General features: G+C 51.8%; 1 protein-coding gene across 6 annotated transcripts in view; it reads right to left on the bottom strand.

The window, feature by feature from the left end:
* Positions 1 to 1,710: 1,710 nt before the first annotated feature.
* Nol4l (nucleolar protein 4 like) overlaps positions 1,711 to 16,507 on the bottom strand; it is a 117,560-nt gene continuing 102,763 nt past the window's right edge. For all 6 annotated transcript variants that reach the window (XM_004840574.2, XM_021254886.2, XM_087188855.1 and 3 more), the window contains 6 exons: positions 13,542 to 13,819; positions 11,213 to 11,398; positions 10,937 to 11,128; positions 10,523 to 10,645; positions 9,886 to 10,087; positions 1,711 to 6,238 (listed from right to left, as the gene is read on the bottom strand). In XM_004840574.2, the coding sequence (XP_004840631.1) occupies positions 6,018 to 6,238; positions 9,886 to 10,087; positions 10,523 to 10,645; positions 10,937 to 11,128; positions 11,213 to 11,398; positions 13,542 to 13,819 (1,202 nt within the window). In that variant the 3' untranslated portion in view covers positions 1,711 to 6,017. The remainder of the gene's footprint in view (positions 6,239 to 9,885; positions 10,088 to 10,522; positions 10,646 to 10,936; positions 11,129 to 11,212; positions 11,399 to 13,541; positions 13,820 to 16,507) is intronic.

Raw genomic sequence — 16,507 nt, forward strand, 5'->3', positions numbered from 1 at the left:
GAGGTTCCCAAGGCAGCTGGTGTCCTTCATTTAACAACACTGGCTGATAAACCTGGTTTAATAGCATCTGAATTTGTACAAAAGCTCAATAAAGAGGTGATGGGACTTTGCAAGGACTTTTTTTAAGGTTTCTTACAACTGCTAAGCTTTCCTAGTGCATTTTAAATGACCTTTTTTTTGAGACAGGATCTCCTTATGCAGTTCAGACTGCTGGCCTTGAACTCTCTATGTAGCCCAGGTTGGCCTTGAACTTGCAGTGATCCTCCAGGCTGAGGCAGGAGGATCACTGCAAGTTTGGCCTCCCAAGTGCTGGGATTACAGGCATGTGCCACCACACCTGCCTAAATGACTTTTTTTTTTTTAAAGGCAGCCTGTGCATATTCTCCCCTTCCCCTCATTGAGTAAAAGGAAGGTTTGCCTGTTTTAAGTGAATTTTACTAAACTATTCTAAGGGGACATTTCCCTTTGGATGATGTCCTGTGCCCACTGTTAACAGCAGTGGTCTGGAGTGCTGTTTGAAGAAGCCAGACTGAAACAACCGGCACATTTCTTCTGTCCTCAAGCAGTTTCTCCAAGGGATCCCAGTGCTCCAGGGAGCCATGAATGGCATTTCTGTGGAGGTGAGTGTGAGCTGGTGGGGAGGCCCCTGGGGTCTGCACGAAGCCACTGTGTGTTCTGGAGATGCTATCCTAGATTTTGGAGCTTTAAGGGTCCCTTAGTGTAGTGAGTCTCAACAGTGGTAACTCCAGCTGGACAGGAATTTTCTTGGCATCACCAAGGATTTGGTATCCCTTGACCCCTACATCCATGGGAAGGGTGAGATGCAGAGGTCCATCTTGTTCTTGCCATATCTACGCCTGCCCCAGAGCTTCAGAGTGCTAAGCCACAGAATTTTCCAGGATTCTTATGCCATTATTAAAAAAGAGGTTTTATTAACAAGTGCTAATATAGGTGTGTGCAAATATACACACAATTTGGACGTAAAATCTATGCTTTTAACTCAGCATCTTTTTTTTTTTGTACTGGGGCTCGAACTTGGGACCTTGCGCTTGTGAGGCAGGCGGCGGAACACTGAGCTAAATCCCTGGCCCTCAAATTGTTTTTAAACCCATGACAATCAGTTTGTTCCCACCATATTCTTGCAATTTTTCCTTGAAGCTTAACCTTGTGATACATGTAGTATGAATGGAAAATGTATGCACAGGTAAATTTGGGGAAAATGACCCTTTAATTTCCTTCCAGTAGGATTCAGGGGTTTTTTAGAATGAAATGCCAGGTACTGATGGTTCAGAATCAGGGATCATGTTAGCTCAGTTTTCCAAAACTAGCACCTGGGGTTGCTATAGGAATTTGGTTTCAGTCAGCTGGTCTCACAGTAGTGTGACCTTATACCCAGTGCACCTTTGCTGGTTTGTCTTTTAAGTGGGGACAAGGTGGTTGTGAGAGAAAATATCATGCAGGGAGGGCTTGCTACCTGTGCTGGCCACCTGTTGAGCATCCTGGAAAAGTTTCTTCACTTTCTAACAGGCTAGGTGCTGAACCAGAAGTTTATTTGTTGAAGACAACTTAGTGAGGAACTTTGGTATGCCAGATTGTTGGTTAGGAAAAGGTGAAATCTACCAATAGATATTATTCCCATGCCAAACTAGATTTGGGAAGGACAAGAGTTGGGTGGCAGGGCTGCTGTTGATGGGACACAGAAGCACAGTGTTCGGTTTGTTGTTCATTGTTTATTAAGTAGATTCAGTCTTATATATGATATACAGATTCAAAAGGAAAAGGTTCCACATACATATGAAATCAGTGCATTTAGCAGTAATACCATGGAGATAACAGCTCGATTAACAGCTCATTGGTCTTCTGTTAAGTGAGGGAGAGGGAGTCGGCCTGTGCTAGTCATTCCACAAACAAAACAGAATTTAGTTGCATCACATAGAAGACACATTCTAAGAATTAAAATATTAAGCCACATTTACTGGAAAAACTCACCATCCAGAACACAAATACTTTTTATAGAGAGCATTGAGGAGGAAGTCCTCACCTGCTTAGAAGAGCCACATTAAGTTGCATAGGTGCATATCTGTAAAAATATAATTTAGAGGTGAAGCCATTGATTAATAGTCACCTTTAAAAGTTGGTGCCATTCACTGCTTGCCATAAGTGCCATATACTAAGTCTGGATTCCCAGAAGCGGTGGCTCACAAATGAGTGCTTCCAGAGGAACCCTGCTTTTACTATCTGCACTGAAAGTTAAAAATCTCGTCTCAGACATGGACTATCTTCTTCCTAAATTATGCCAAAATTATGCCAGAAGATTGGTGACCTCATGGGTTGTCCCTAAATCCTGGTTGGCTTGATCCTGAAGGCCATGGCATCATCTTGACCTTTCCATTGCCAGGCTGCTCAGAAAAATATGTTCATCCCAGAGCTGGGAGCCTTCACTTTGCAGCTGTCCATGTGGCTTACAGGAGGTCTATTCTGATCCCTGCTCCTAAGAGACACATGATAAAGGCAGATGGGATGGGTGATTTACCAGGCAGAAAGTGTTTTCCAGAAAATCTGAGTTCTATGTGGTGTAGGTTTTTGTGTTTAGTTTTAAGTGGAAACAGGTAAAAAGAGAGGGTTTTGTGTGTGTGTGTGTGTGTGTGTGTGTGTGGCTTTGCTAAACAGATGAGTTTAGTGAGGTGCATCTTCCTCCTCAAGGGGTGAGTCTTGCAGAACACACGGGGACTAGGGGCATCTGTACATGTAAACAGTACACTTTCACTGAGTCCAAAATCAGGAGCAAAAATACAAAGGTTCACATTGGTCTTAGGTAGATACAGGTGAAAAAGGATTGAGCTGTTGAGCTCAGAAACAACAAAAACAAAGTTTCTAAAGCACCACTAAATTATATAAAAATCAGACCACGGACGGATTGAAACTGGTATTCTGGTGAAATACTTTACTATTGTGTAAAAAGTTTTACAAAAAATTACAAATTAAAAGTATCAACCCTCTGAGTTCAAAGCAGCATTTTGAAAATGAACTGGTAGTTAATCCTATAACCACCCCTGGAGTCATACGTGGCCCTTGAGAATAGGGAGGGACAGATGGGTTCCATCTGTTGGAAATCTTCTGAGACCCTTCCAGCCCTGTTTGTCCCTCTCCCCCATCCTTGGGAATAAACTGTCCATCTTTGAGTGGTGACAGAAAAATTGTCAGATGGGTCACACACACTGTTACTAGTCTGTTAGACGACCTGCCAGAGAGACAAAGGTGCCCACTTCTCCAATTCTACCCTTCTTGTTGGGATTGGCCCCCTGTAAAGACTCTAGGACTGATATGCCCTACTCTTCCATTTCCTTTTTAACTTAAGGTTCCCAGTGATGTACCTGAGGCCCTCCATAAGATGTAAGTGGCTGTGGGACAAGGCTTTGGGAGTCTCCTCTGGTACAGGACAGTTTCTGAGGATGAGACAGCTCTGAGCTAAGGTCCATCAAGACCAGCTGTGGTGCTCTCCCAGTGTGGAGTGGAGGGGCGGGGGGCTTGAAGCTGCATCTTTAAAAACAAAAGCAAAAACAGAACAAGTTCCCTGACAAAACTAGATAATGGAATCCTGTTTCCACGCAGTTAATTGCTCCTGAATCAGCCATCTCTGAGGCTTCAGGTATAGCTTCTCCATAGGAACCCACCTCATAAGTGGGGTCGCCATGATGGAATCCACTGTCCTGGAGGCTCCTGGACCACCACCACTGGCATTTATTTTCTTTTTCTTTAAAATGCATACAATCTATGCTTACTATAGCCTTGAGGGGCAGGCTGAAGGTGGTCAGATAGCTTGCGCTCAAGAACATGCAGCTTCCAGCTGCTGCTTATGCTGATCTTTAGTTCGGGTCCTATTGCGGTAGAGGAAGGAGGCCCTTCCCAGTCTTACACTCCAGTCTGCCAAGAAATGCAAACCATTTGTGTCTTGCTTAGATACTGCCTCTGGGGAGGAGAAATGACACATTAAGCAATTGATACCAGGAATTCTAGGGCGGCGATTGTCTCTGCCAGTTTTTAACATTAAGATTTTCACAAATTGCCTAGGGTAACATTTTGCAAAAGATCTACTGATTACTTTGTATTATTGTTCACACACAAAAATAAATATTTACACAAATTCAAATGTTCAGAGTTGTACTGAGCAGGTAGGGACTGCACACATGGAGGGCTGGTGGGGAGAGGCCTTGGGCACTGGAGTTTGTGCTGTGCTGAGGGGGTCTCAGGTATCCTTGCCCTGACCAGAGGCCTGGGGATTGGTCACAGGGAAGGCAGAGGTGGTGTGGCTGGGTTCGTGTCGCAGGCCACTTGAGACCACCCCTGACCCTGGGGTGGAAGTGTGCATGGGGTACCCTGCCTTACAGTTCCTGGAGCATCTGAGGAGGGTGGGGTACCCATACCAGCACTGCCTGCCCAGCCCTCCTGAAGGGTGGTTTGCCACAGTGCCAGGAGGCAGGGCCATGGCTGCAATGAGCAATTGGCTGCAGAAAAGCTGTCCTGGGAAGGGGCGCTTATTCTGGGATCGAGTGGTTCTCTGCAGCTGTCCTAGGGTCCATTTGGCCCTGGCTCCCCTGGGGCCTCTTTGCTATGCAGGACAAAAGGCAACGGGGCTTCTGCCGGATCTCGGCAGGGGCAAGCAGCTCTAGAGAGCTGCTGTCATGGCTACAGAGTGTTGTGTGGAGAGGCCCCATGGGCCTACTGAGGTCTGGGTGAATCCCTGGTTTTAGCAGCACTAGTAGGTATTGCACTGAGCAAGAGGAAGTGCCTATCAGGGAGGAAGGAAACCAGGCCAACTATTTCTTTTTGCTCTTTTTCACACTCAAAGACACTGAGTTTCTTCCAGAACTGGACCTTCTAGAAGAAAGGCCAGTCCTAGGAGAACCCAAGTGGTCTCTCCACTTTATTGATGATCCCTTTATTCCAACCACGAGGCAAGGGGTGGGAGCTGCAGTCCACCTGAGGCTCATAGCTGTCTGACAGCCAGGGCTTACCCTGCAGAAGGCTCTTCTCAGCAGGAGTCTGAGGTCCTAGCCTGTGCAGAGAAGTGTTCAGACCTGGCTCCCCAGCAACAAGGTGAGGAACAGGACCCTCTCCTGGGCTCTGGCTTCTGGATACCCAGTCTGACTTACCTCCCAGGCAAACACACTGTGTGGGGGACTTGGGGAGACAACTGTTCAGAACAGGCTCAGAGCACATCCTGGAAAAAGCCCACGCTCGAGTGTGAGGTAGAATACAGGTGACCGTGTGACTGGGGCTCTGTAGAATGGGTGGAATGCCTTTGTTTTACTTTGCAGTGGGTGTGGACGAGGTCCTCCTGCTTGATGGTGACTGGCAGTGTCCCTGTGGCAGCACTGGGATCTGCAACAGGACAGTCTGGCCAAGGGGTGGTGGCCTTCCCCAGGGTGCGCAGGGCACTCAGATGGCCAGCCAGCCTGGCACCCACCCTGCCCCTACCGGTCCCCAGCCCGCATCAGTGTAGTGATATGGAATGTTAGGTACAGGGATACATCCTTCTGATCAGACAGACACAGACTGGCAATCTGTACAAACACAAAAGAATCCATTTTCAGAAAAATAAATTACTAAGGGGAGAGGAAGAAAGGGTCCACTTTGTTTTTCTCAATAAATATGCAATTCTGCTCACCTAAGACTTGAAAGGTAATTATCTGGGGGTGGAATTCTAACATCAGGGTCCAGATAGGTGATTCTAAACAGAGCTGCAGCTCCAGCGCCTTGTTAGGGGAGCCCCAACCTTTCCAGAGCTGCCCCATTGGCCTCTTCCAAGCAGGTCAGAGCACCCGTGTGGCGTGTGGTGAGATTCCAAAAAAAAGTGTCCTTGTGCCCAAAGTCTCAGGTGCTTGGAGTGTGGCTAGAAACAGCTCTTTTGGATCCCACCTTTTTCAGAAAACAAAATGTACCAACTGGTGAGGCAGGAAGCTGGGTCCAGGCTGGGACACTCTCCTTTTCTAAGGTAATGCGCCTGGTACCAGGGGTCAGTTCTGCTGTAAAATGAGGTTTTCCAGTTCATCTGCAGAGCGCAGCAGGAAGGCCGCTGACTCCCGGTAGCCAGCGATGAGCTGCCGCACAGCACTGATCTCAGTGGGGCTGAGCTGGGCAGTGGGCATGGTCCTGCTGGTGCTGTTGCTGGAGGGGGTGGGTGTGGGCGTGGTAGAGGTGGTGGAGGACCCGCCTTTCATGCTGAGGTCTGTGGGCCCTGTGGAGAAGAAAAGATGCTAAGGAGGGAGCAGACCCCTTGCCTGGTGCCTAGGAGATAGACCCCTTGCCTTGTCATGACTGCCATATACATCTCTGGCAAGCCTCGGCACCTCAAATCTCCCTCCTCAGGAGTTCTGTGCCTGGGTAAGGCAGAAGGTTAATGCCGGTGCAGCAGGAGAGGGTGTGGGGTGGTTGTGAGATGTCGAATGGACCAGGCAGGACAGGACCAAGAGAGGCTTTCTGGGGAAACTGTCTGCTGTCTGCCCTTTGCCTGCAGATGGTGGCAGCAAAGAGGGAGCCCAAGGTCTTCGACCCATGGTATGTGTCCTGGGGGAAGGGACTCTAGGCCATCTTTTCTCTTGGCCTTTCCCAAGCAACTCTGAAGAGTGGGCTGCTGGCTTTGGAATCCCCAGGAGGATTAAAGCCATGTTTTGCCACTTTATGGGCAAGTTCTTAATTTCTCTAAGTCTCAGATCCATTCTTGTGAGCAGGAATTGCAGTGAAGCCTGTGAAACACTCAGCACTAGCTGGGGTACCAGGGAAGAACTTTCTTTTTTCTGAAGGCAGCAATACTGACTGTTGCATCCAGCCCACTGGGTCATGCAGACAGGAAAGCACCTAGAGCTTGCAAAGGCCTTCTCCCAAGGTGTTCAGTATGAGCACAGACTAAGAAGAATGATCTGGCCAGTGTGGGAGCTGGTTCCTTTGCTGCCCTGACTAGCTCAGCTTCCCAGCTGCTCTCTGCCTTCCTCTCCCTTCCAGGGTCTTCCCTGCGTGGATGTCCCAGTGGGCATCTTATAGGTGTGTGAGGCTGTGCTGAGCTATTAACCATCTCCTCACTACCCTATGGCTCAGATGGCTAGCCTTGCTGATTACTGCACCTGCAGTGACAGTGTTTACAAGCTATAGAGGTGAACAAGCTCTTGTCACTGGAAACATCTAGACCAGAAGTAACATCCTGGGATAAATTAGGGAAAATCAACTGCTGCTAAAAAGAAACTGGTGCAGCTCCAATTAGAAAAGGAAGCTGGGCTCTATGGTTGGATAGTTTGTCATATGGGGTTATTTTCTTTCTAACCAGAGAATGTGGACATGGAGGAGGAGGTCCTAGGAACTGTTTTCCTACAGAATGTCCCTGGAATTGAGAGTTAAGGGAAGTTAACACTAGATATATGAGGAAGGAGCAGGGCTATGTGTTGCTGAAAACAGCAGCCAAGGAGGGGATGACTCCACGTTGGCCATCTCTACAAGCTTCTGGATGTTGCCAGGGCAACAGAGGGATCCCCAGAGGGATGGGGAAGAGAAGGTTAGGTTCCTTCTGAGTGGCTCTGTCCCTCCAGGCAATATTTGGGGTTAGCCAAAGCCATGTGTTGCATCAACATAAGCAGTGGCCCCAGGGTTCCACACTTTCCTTCCTCCAACCCCATACTTTGTCCCATTTATTGTTCTTCACTACACTAGATATTCCTTCTTTCTCCCCTGGACTGTAGCTAAAGCCTGAAAAGAAGGTCCTGGATTCTGCCACCAGTCTGATCTGGAGACATCCTCATGCAGGCTCTGGATACAGCCAGCTACTCAAGTTGCTGGTGATTGCCAGGGGGTAGAGGGATAGGACAAGACAGGCACAGGGCAAAACAGGCAGAGTGAGATTCTATCTAAGTTGATTTCCATCTCCAGATGACAACATAATAAACAAAGTGAGGAGCTCTGAGCCATTAATACAGCAGCACAACCAAGGTACCAAACTGATTTAACAATCACTTGAAAGGCTGCAGGTGGAGGACAGTGGAACTGGGTGGCTCTGCTGCTATGTGGCTTGCTGTCTTTCTCAAAACCTGTTGGACTTAAGACTCAAAAAATGTGGTGGGGGCTGGGGATTTAGCTCAGTGGTTTCACCCCCTGCTCTGCAAGCGCAAGGACCCGAGTTCGATCCCCGATACCAAAAAAAAAAAATTTGGTGGTAGTATGTTTGGTGCTGGAGATAGAACCCAGGGCCTTTGCACTGAGCTACATCCCCCACCCCTTTTTTTGCTTTTGTTTTTGGTACTGGGGATTGAACTCGGGTTCTTTCGAGGCAGGTGGTGGAACCACTGAGCTAAATCCATGGCCCGTTTTCCATTTTTTAAAAAGTTGTCCAGGTTGGACTCAGACTTGTGATCCTCCTACCTCAGCCTCTCAGAGCGCTGAGATTATAGGCATCCACCACTAAGCTCAGCTTCAGACAGTGTACCAGGTACCAGGTCATCCCTACCTTTCATGTTGGGCTCCAGACTCCCTACGTGTATTTGATATTTGTTTTTTTGGGTTTTTTTCCCCTGGTACTGGGAATCGAACTCAGGACTTTGTGCTCGCCAGGCAGGTGTGGTGCCACTGAGCTAAATACCCAGCCCTCCCCACATGTATTTGAAAAGGGGGTTCTAACCTCTCTGATACTGTGACCAGCTTCACACACAACAAGGGGTCTGCTTGGCAGGGCTGTGGGATGGTTTTCTTTCTGAGGGACAACAGCCACCTGGGATGGCTGTCCATACTTTGCTGTGCTGGCCACTGTGGCCTGGCTGCAGGGATTAGGGCCAGGCAGCCTCTTATTTTAGGTTAAGAAGCATTATAAGGGATGAGAAATTAAGCCCAGGGAGAATCTTCCAGGGACCTGCACATGCTCCCTAATCATAAGTGCAGTGAGCATGGGGGTTTGGGGTGGCTAGAGGCTTGGAACAGGGGATGGGAAGGGAGTGACCTGGGCTTTCTACTATGGTTAGAGACTGGGCCTCTCCCTCTCTGCCCAGAGACAGTGAAGGGTCTTCCTGCAGCCAAGGGCAGGGCTTTAGAATTCTCAGGCATATTCAGCCAAGACCAGGCTCCCCAACCTACTCTTCAAGCAGCAACTGGATGTCTTCAACTCCTCTCTCACTTGGCCACTAAACTGTAACCCCTAAGCACCTGCTTCTGCCTCCTGCCCTCTCACCCCAGGCGCAGAGTGATACAGACTAAATACAAATTGTAGCCCTTCTGTGCCTCAAACCTGCCAGGGGCTCCCTGCCAGGACTGGTTTGTTGTCATGGTCTGTGTCTCATCCACAGCAGTGCCACCTGGGAAGCACCGGCTAAGTTGCCCAGCTTAAGGGCCTGGAGCTGAGGGAATGGATGTATGACCATCACCTAGGGGACTTGGATATGGGCTCCATGGGTGAAAGGACCATGGCCAACGCCTGGAGACACCTGTTGAACCATTTAGAAGGCCACCTGGGCCACAGCCAAATGGGGGCTGGCCTGGGAAAATGCAGGGCACCCTTCTTAAACCAGGTGGGTAAAATGGGGGTGCTCTTGCAGATAATCTAGAACAGGCCCTGGGCTGGGGTTCAGCAGGGTCCTGTGGAGAATGGAACCAGAGACAGGTTGCGGGAAGCAGCTGTAGCTGCAGGAAGTGCTGTGAAGTACCTGTGGTGGTGAGAAGGGAGGTGGAAGTAAGAGGGGAGCTGGAGATCTTCCCTTTAATCAGATGAAGTTCTCCTGGCCTTCCAGTCTGAGGACTAGCTGAGCTTTTGAAATGGGGTCACTGGCTTCTGCTTCCCCCATGCTGCCTTTCTGGGCTGCTATGTAGTGTGAGCTAGGTGCTAGTCAGGGAGCCTGAGCCTCCCCCACTCACCGTTACTGTGATTTCCTGTCTGGAGGGAAGTAGGGGGCTGCAGGTTGCTGCTCAAAGCCCCATAGCCACGGTAGCTGTAGTTGAGGCCGCCGTTGACATACACAGGGTCCTGGGAGTAGGAGGAGGCTGGCAGTGTGTAGGTGGAGTGGGTGATGGCTGCAGAGTCCCGGGAGTGTTGCTTGTCCAGGGCTATGGGCTCATCCTGCAGAGGCAAGCAGGTGGTGCTGGGGAACCCAACGGGTAGAAAGCTCCACCATCCTTGGACATGGGGTAGACAAAGGCTGGGTTCCTGGACCCAACACTGTAGCTTGACCTGTGGGACCTGACTGTTCCCTCTCCCTGGTCACCTTGCCCCAGGAATCTCCCCTCATTTGGCTCATCTCTCTGTAGATGTCTCTGCTAAAGACCTTCTTGGAACTCTCTGCTCTCGGGATGAGGTCCAGACTTTCTTTTATGAGGGCAGCAGGGTCTCTGAGAGATTCCTCCAGCCTTCGCCACCTCTTGGCACCTCCCTCCCTCTGTCCCCTTCTCCCACTTGAGGACTCCCCTCCCTGCTCCCATGGGCCCGTGTCTGTGAGATGACTGATGACTACCCTCAGGAGTGGCCCCTGGGAGGTGGCTGGCTGTGAGCAGCTACCTGCGAGGACTGGTAGATCTCCAGGCGCATCCTTTTGGCTGCTTTTCTTGTCTCGCTCTCACAGGCAGCTGCTAGGATGTTTTCTGCCATGGCCGAGGTTAGGTGGGGAGGCGTGGGTCTGGTCTGTGGGCAGAACAGGGATGGGTCTGGCAGGGGCCCTAGGCTTGTACAGAAACCCTGGCCCAAAGATGGGTGATGCATACCTATGGTTTGAGCTCTGGCATCTTATTTACAGAGCTGTGTAACCTTTTTGGGCCTCAAGTTTCCTCATTCATGAAACAGGAATTAATTACTGGCTTCTGAGGCTACTGGTTAGTTTTGGTAAAGTGTCTGGGCAAGGGGCACCCAGTAATCCCGGGAGGGTGGCTGAGGTCAGTGGCGGCCCTGGGAAGGGAGGGTTGGAGGGGGGCTCACCATCTCCATGCCATTCTTCTTCATACGTCGGCAGGACTTGAGGTATGTACGGATGCGCTTTCGGGCCCGCTCCTGGAACTCAGGGAACTGCCGGCTACAAGACTCGATGATGGCCTGGATCTTCTCCTTGGGCTGCTTGGAAATGGGCACCATGCGGTCCAGGTTCTCATCCACAAAGAGACGCACAAACATCTGTGGGAGATATAGGCCATAGGGATGTCGTCCTCACTACCATGGCTCCAGCACCCACCCTACCTGGTCCTGTTTGGTACTCACGTTGAAGGCCTTGAGACGCTCAGGGTCCATGCCCTCAGAGTCATTCATCTTGTCATTGTCCTCGTGGTCATCATGGTCATCATCATCATCATCTGCTGTGGGCGCCCGGCCTACCGTCAAATCCTCAGGGCAGCCACTGACCTCTGTCTTGATGGAATCGTAGCTCCCAGAGCTGTAGGGGGGTGACTGCAAGAAGGGTAAGGGGCGTAGGGGCAGATCAGATGGCTGCCTGTCGCTCTTGTTTGGCCTCTTGTAGGCCTTAGTGAGCTTGGGGACAAGGGTGGCAAGCATACTCAGCTGCCATGTGAGCAGCATCTGTGAGGACCTGAGCAAGTCACTATTCCTTGCTGCTTCCTTCATCTGTGACATGGGGCAACTCCTTGGCTGCTCAGGAGGACAAATGAGGCAGTGCTTGACGGGCACATGGATCTTACTTCCTGGAAGCAGCAGGCATCGGGGGAGTACTTTTCTCTGAAGTGCCCACAGCAGAACCTGCCTGACTGTGTGAAGGATGCAGAAAGGATTCCCACCACCAGCTGAGCTCTTCTGGGTGCCAGGATCTGTTTTGGCTTTGGGGTTTTCCTCTCTTATCCCCAAGGGGCTGCAGCCCTGAGTTGACAACTGAGCTGTCACCAGAGCCACGGATGTGCTGTCTGTCAGAGAAGAGAAACAGATGGCCTGGGAGAGGGAGCTAGCCAAGGTGACAGAGCCATTAGTGTGTTCCTAAAGCTCGCGGGCTGGGCTGTTCCTGTCTACCCACCAAGGAGACATTGTAAGCCCCAGTGAAAACTGTGAGCAAAAATGGGAAAGGGAACCAGATCTAGCCTGCCTGTCCCCGCCTGTCCTACAGCCAAGGTGGGTCCCTGCCCTCAGCTCCCACTTACGTTCTTCCCTGGACAGGCCCTTCACCCATCTCTCCTTAGAGGGTGGCTCCCTGCTTTCCTCTCTGCTAACAATCCTGTTGCCCCTCATGGTCCAGGTTCCATGCTACCTGTCTCTTGCCTCCTGCCTTCAGGGCCTTGCTATTTGCCCTTTAGAAAGTTTGCACCTGTGGCAAGTCCTGACATCATGGCCCCTACCCTGAAGGGGGCTGGTATTAGTGGGTAAGTTGGGCCCAGGGAACACAACCTGCATGATCAAGACACTGTAATGTGGCTACTACATGGCCTGGAGGGACCCCAGGGCTCACTGAGGGTCATATCAATGAAGATGCACATGGCCCGGTACCCTGGCCCCCACTGCTGCCCCTCCAGCCTCTCTCCCCATGCCCACATCCAGGGGATCAGGTCCCCAAAGTCACCATGCAGGGTCAAAAGACCAGCCAGACATAGTGTAGGCTACAGATGGCCATGGGGCCCTAGGCAAGTCACATTTCCAAGCTACTGTTTAACTAAATCCTCAGCCAGGGCCAGAGCACAGACAGAGAAAACAAACTGTAAGAAATGGCTGGGGGCATTTATGTTCTCTATCTTACTTCCTTGATGCCTGAGGCCGGGGCCATCTCCTAATATGTGACCTTGTGGCAGTGGCTAGAGGGACCCACCAAACAAAAGTTAGCCACACTATGGAACAGCAGCTCTGGCTAAGATCTGCTTCTAGCCAAATTCATGCAGCCTGAGCCAGTCACACAGGGACAACTTGAAACTATCCCTGGCACCTACTGGGCTGCTCTGTGGGAGAGAAATCAGCCCAAGGCGGAGGAAGAACCTGCCCAGGGCTTCATGGCTGGAACTCAAGGCTGCAAGGCTGGGGAAGATGGTCTGGAGAGCTGGTGCCCCAAAGCACTGCACTGTGCTACCACAGGAAGTGTCCCTGAGGCTTCAGGTGGAAGTATGTGGGCAACCTGTCTCCTCCCATCAGCCTGCTCAAGGAGGAGCTCCATTCGCTGCATCCTTGGGACCTTACCCTCTTCCTGTACCATCTGTAAAATGGAGACAGATAGGCAAAGCAACCAGGAGGTCTGAGGCCTTGAACCTTCTGTGCTGAATGTGCTACTTGCTGCTGTTATTCATAGCAGACTCTGTCCCAGGGGACACACATTACCTGCCATCTCTACCAAGGCAGGGACCACCAATGCCACTTCATAGATGGGAACCTGGCTCAGAGAAGCAGGAGCCCTACTCCAGTACCACACACTGAGCCATCTCCTATTCCAGTCTCCCCAAGAAAATGATAACATAGTTGCCACACCACTGCCCTTGTGACCATTCTTGTCACAACAGGGCTGGCTCCAGCTAAATTCCATATATATGATTTCTGTTCAGCCTCAAGACAACCCTGCTATTGACAGAAAGATGCAGAGGCTCACACAGCTCATGGCCCCACATACCTCAGGAGTAGCCTTCACCCCATATTTGACACGGCTCCGCAGCCCATCAGTGCCACAGCCATCGGAGGAGTAGGAGGGTGTGCCCAGTGCTGTGCCTGGTGGGAGCTTGTCACACAGGTTGATGGGCTGATCCTCAGCAGTGGAAGTGAAGTCCATGGGGGCCGCAGCGCCGTTGCCGTTCAATTCAGGGAAGGCGGGGTCGCCCTGTGTGCTGCTTGATGTGGATGGGTTTAGGGTAGAGGAGCCATGGCCACTGCCACTCTCGGAGGAGGAATCATCTGGAATGGGAGGCGGGGGTGTGAGGCCCAGCACTGGCCCTTCTCTAGGACCTCAGTGTCTGCTGTGTGACTGTCACGAGGCTCCTGGAGAGCAGGTGTGTGCTGTGCTCTACACCACAGTCTCTGGGACATGAGCTGCAACCCAGCCCCACAGACTGGGACAGTTGGGGACAGGGCTGCTCTGCTATCAAGAGCAGAGTGGCCATGGGGACGAGGGGTGTGCAAGCATGGAGGATCCTCCTGGCCTGCAAACCCACAAATGCCACTTCCAGGGTCTGGGAATGGCTTGTGGGTGGTCCCTGGACAGCCACCCTGGTCCTCTGCTCAGCCTTGAGGTCCTTGCCTCACTCTTTCAGATCCTCACAGCCCCCTCCCAAAGCTTCTCCTTCCTTTGCCTGAGGAAGGAGGATGTTCCATTGTGACCCCACAGCCACCCATGCCCTGATACACTCAGGCCCAGGCTGATCCTGGCAGCCTACCCACAGACATAGTGCCCTGCATTTCGGTCCTTTGTGCACATCCAGGTGGCCTTCAGCATACCAAGCCAGGGCTGTAAGGCCTGGAGTCTACATCCCTGGGCCTCGATGGGTCGTCCCTGCCTTCCTGAGGCTTCCTGAGGTTGGGCGCCCTCTGTTGGACAGAGTCCTGTATTGCCTGCCAGATCTAGAAGAAGAAACTTTTTTTTTTTTTTTGGTACCAGGGATCGAACTCGGGACCTTGCACTTTCGAGGCAGGCGCTGGAACCACTGAGTTAAATCCCCGGCCCTAGAAGAATAAACTTTTAACTGTGGGGGACTAGACATTTTCAGATAAATTCTAGGTCTTTCTTCCCACCTGCCCCAGCCTCCTGCTTGATCAGCCGAGACGAAGCTACACTAGGAACTCTGGGGGTCACTGACAGGTGAGCACCCGTGTGGTTCCCAGTAACGCTCAGGTGCCCTGGTGGCTCTGCTCCAGCACCCAGCCTGAGTGGAGGAGGGGTGGCCACTGGGAGCTCTGACCGCCCCTTCCCCCAGGCCAGGGTCCTTCTGGACCCGACCCCACCCCCATCCTCCCAGCCAGCAGATTATGAAGATTTAGTCCCTGGTGCTGGGCACACGCACCTCCTGAGCGTCCCCATGGCTACCGAGCGGCTCTAGCGCCCCAACCAATCATTGACTTCCTAGCTGGCTGGGGGTGGGACCGGGCTGCCCATCAAGCACCCCGGGCCCTAGGCTGAGGGGGATGGGAAAAGAGCAGAGCAGTGGCACTCCTCCCCCTCGGCGAAGGCAGGTCCCCTGGGCCAGGCTGCGCACGCGGCCTAAGCTGCCTCCACCACCTCCTCCTCAGGGCAGCCTGGCTCCAAGGCTCTCTCCAGCCGGTGGGCTCCGCTCTAAGCTAGCGCGGCTCCCCCGCAGCTCCTTCTCGGCCCACTCACCCCTGGCAGGTTCGGAGCTACCTCTGGGTCCTCACCACCTACCCCTCCTCCTCCTCTTCCTTCATAGATGAGTCTGGTTTTCTTATGGCACTACTTCCAGCAACCAGTCTAGACATTTGTGGAATGAACAAATTACCTGGTGGTATTTATTGAGGACCTACTGTGTTCTGGCCCTGTCCCAGGCAGAGAAACAAAGTGATGACCACAACTAGGGTGTCAGTTCTCCTGGAAGGCCAGATACACAGTACTGAACCTCATGGGTAACTTGGAAAGTGAGTTATGGGAAGGGTGTCAAGTGCTCTCAACCTGCCAAACCACACCCAGCTCTCCCCACTGCCCGCCCTGCTGGCACACTTGGTCCCTACCTACTCATGGCTCCCTGGTATCCCATGACATCAAGTGCAGGACCTGTTGTGTGCTCTCAGCCTGTCCAGTCCTGCCAGACCTAGAATCTCTTGGGTTCTGCCTGCCATGTTCCTTCCAGCTGGGACATCCAGGTGGCCTTCAGGGTGACCTCAGAGTAGGCCTCTCTCCTCTGCTGCCCCAGGGAGGGAGGCAGTTGCATCAGTTCTTATAAGGATGTCTCCTGCACCATGCTTCCCTGGCCAGGGTCACCCCCACACCAGGCAGGGGCTGAGCTGACCTGGAGAAGCCCCCACAGCCATGGCACAAGAAGGGATGCCCAGCTCTCATGAACTCTCTGAGGGACACATTCTTAGCCCGCCTTGCAGGTATGAATCCCACTCTGCCCCTCTCTCCGGAGGCCACTTGCTTGACCTTGGAGAGCCCTACATTCCTCCTTTAGAGACCTGCTCCTCGGTGCAGCCCAGGGCAATGGTCACTACATGCACCATGGGCATCAGGCCCAAGGCCAGCTGCAGTGTCATACCCCACCATCTGCCTAACCAGGCTTGCCCAACAAAGATGCAGCCCCTTCCCCTCCTGGAGCCTGCCTGGCAGGGACCACATCCTGCTTCCTCAAGCTGTCATGGCAGCGGCTGCCAGCGACTCCGCCTTAGGCTGTGAACCTGTGCTGCCTGGCCAGGGAACAGACACTGGCTCCAGTGGTGGCACCCTCTTCCCTGTCCTCAGATGTCATCCCAGTCTCGTAAGGGAAACAGTTGGGCAGGTGAGAGCCCCAAGACACCAGGAGCTGGGACCTCATGTAGCCATGTATGCCAAGTTTTTAGAAGAAACGGAAATCTACACCATTATGTAAATATCCAGATCTTAAAATATTGGTGACTGATTTACCTTGATGACATTTTAGA

This window comes from Heterocephalus glaber, unplaced genomic scaffold (genome assembly GCF_053883595.1).
Source record: "Heterocephalus glaber isolate CG9 unplaced genomic scaffold, H.glaber_assembly_v1.0 deba00001532, whole genome shotgun sequence".
Lineage (NCBI taxonomy): Eukaryota > Metazoa > Chordata > Mammalia > Rodentia > Bathyergidae > Heterocephalus > Heterocephalus glaber.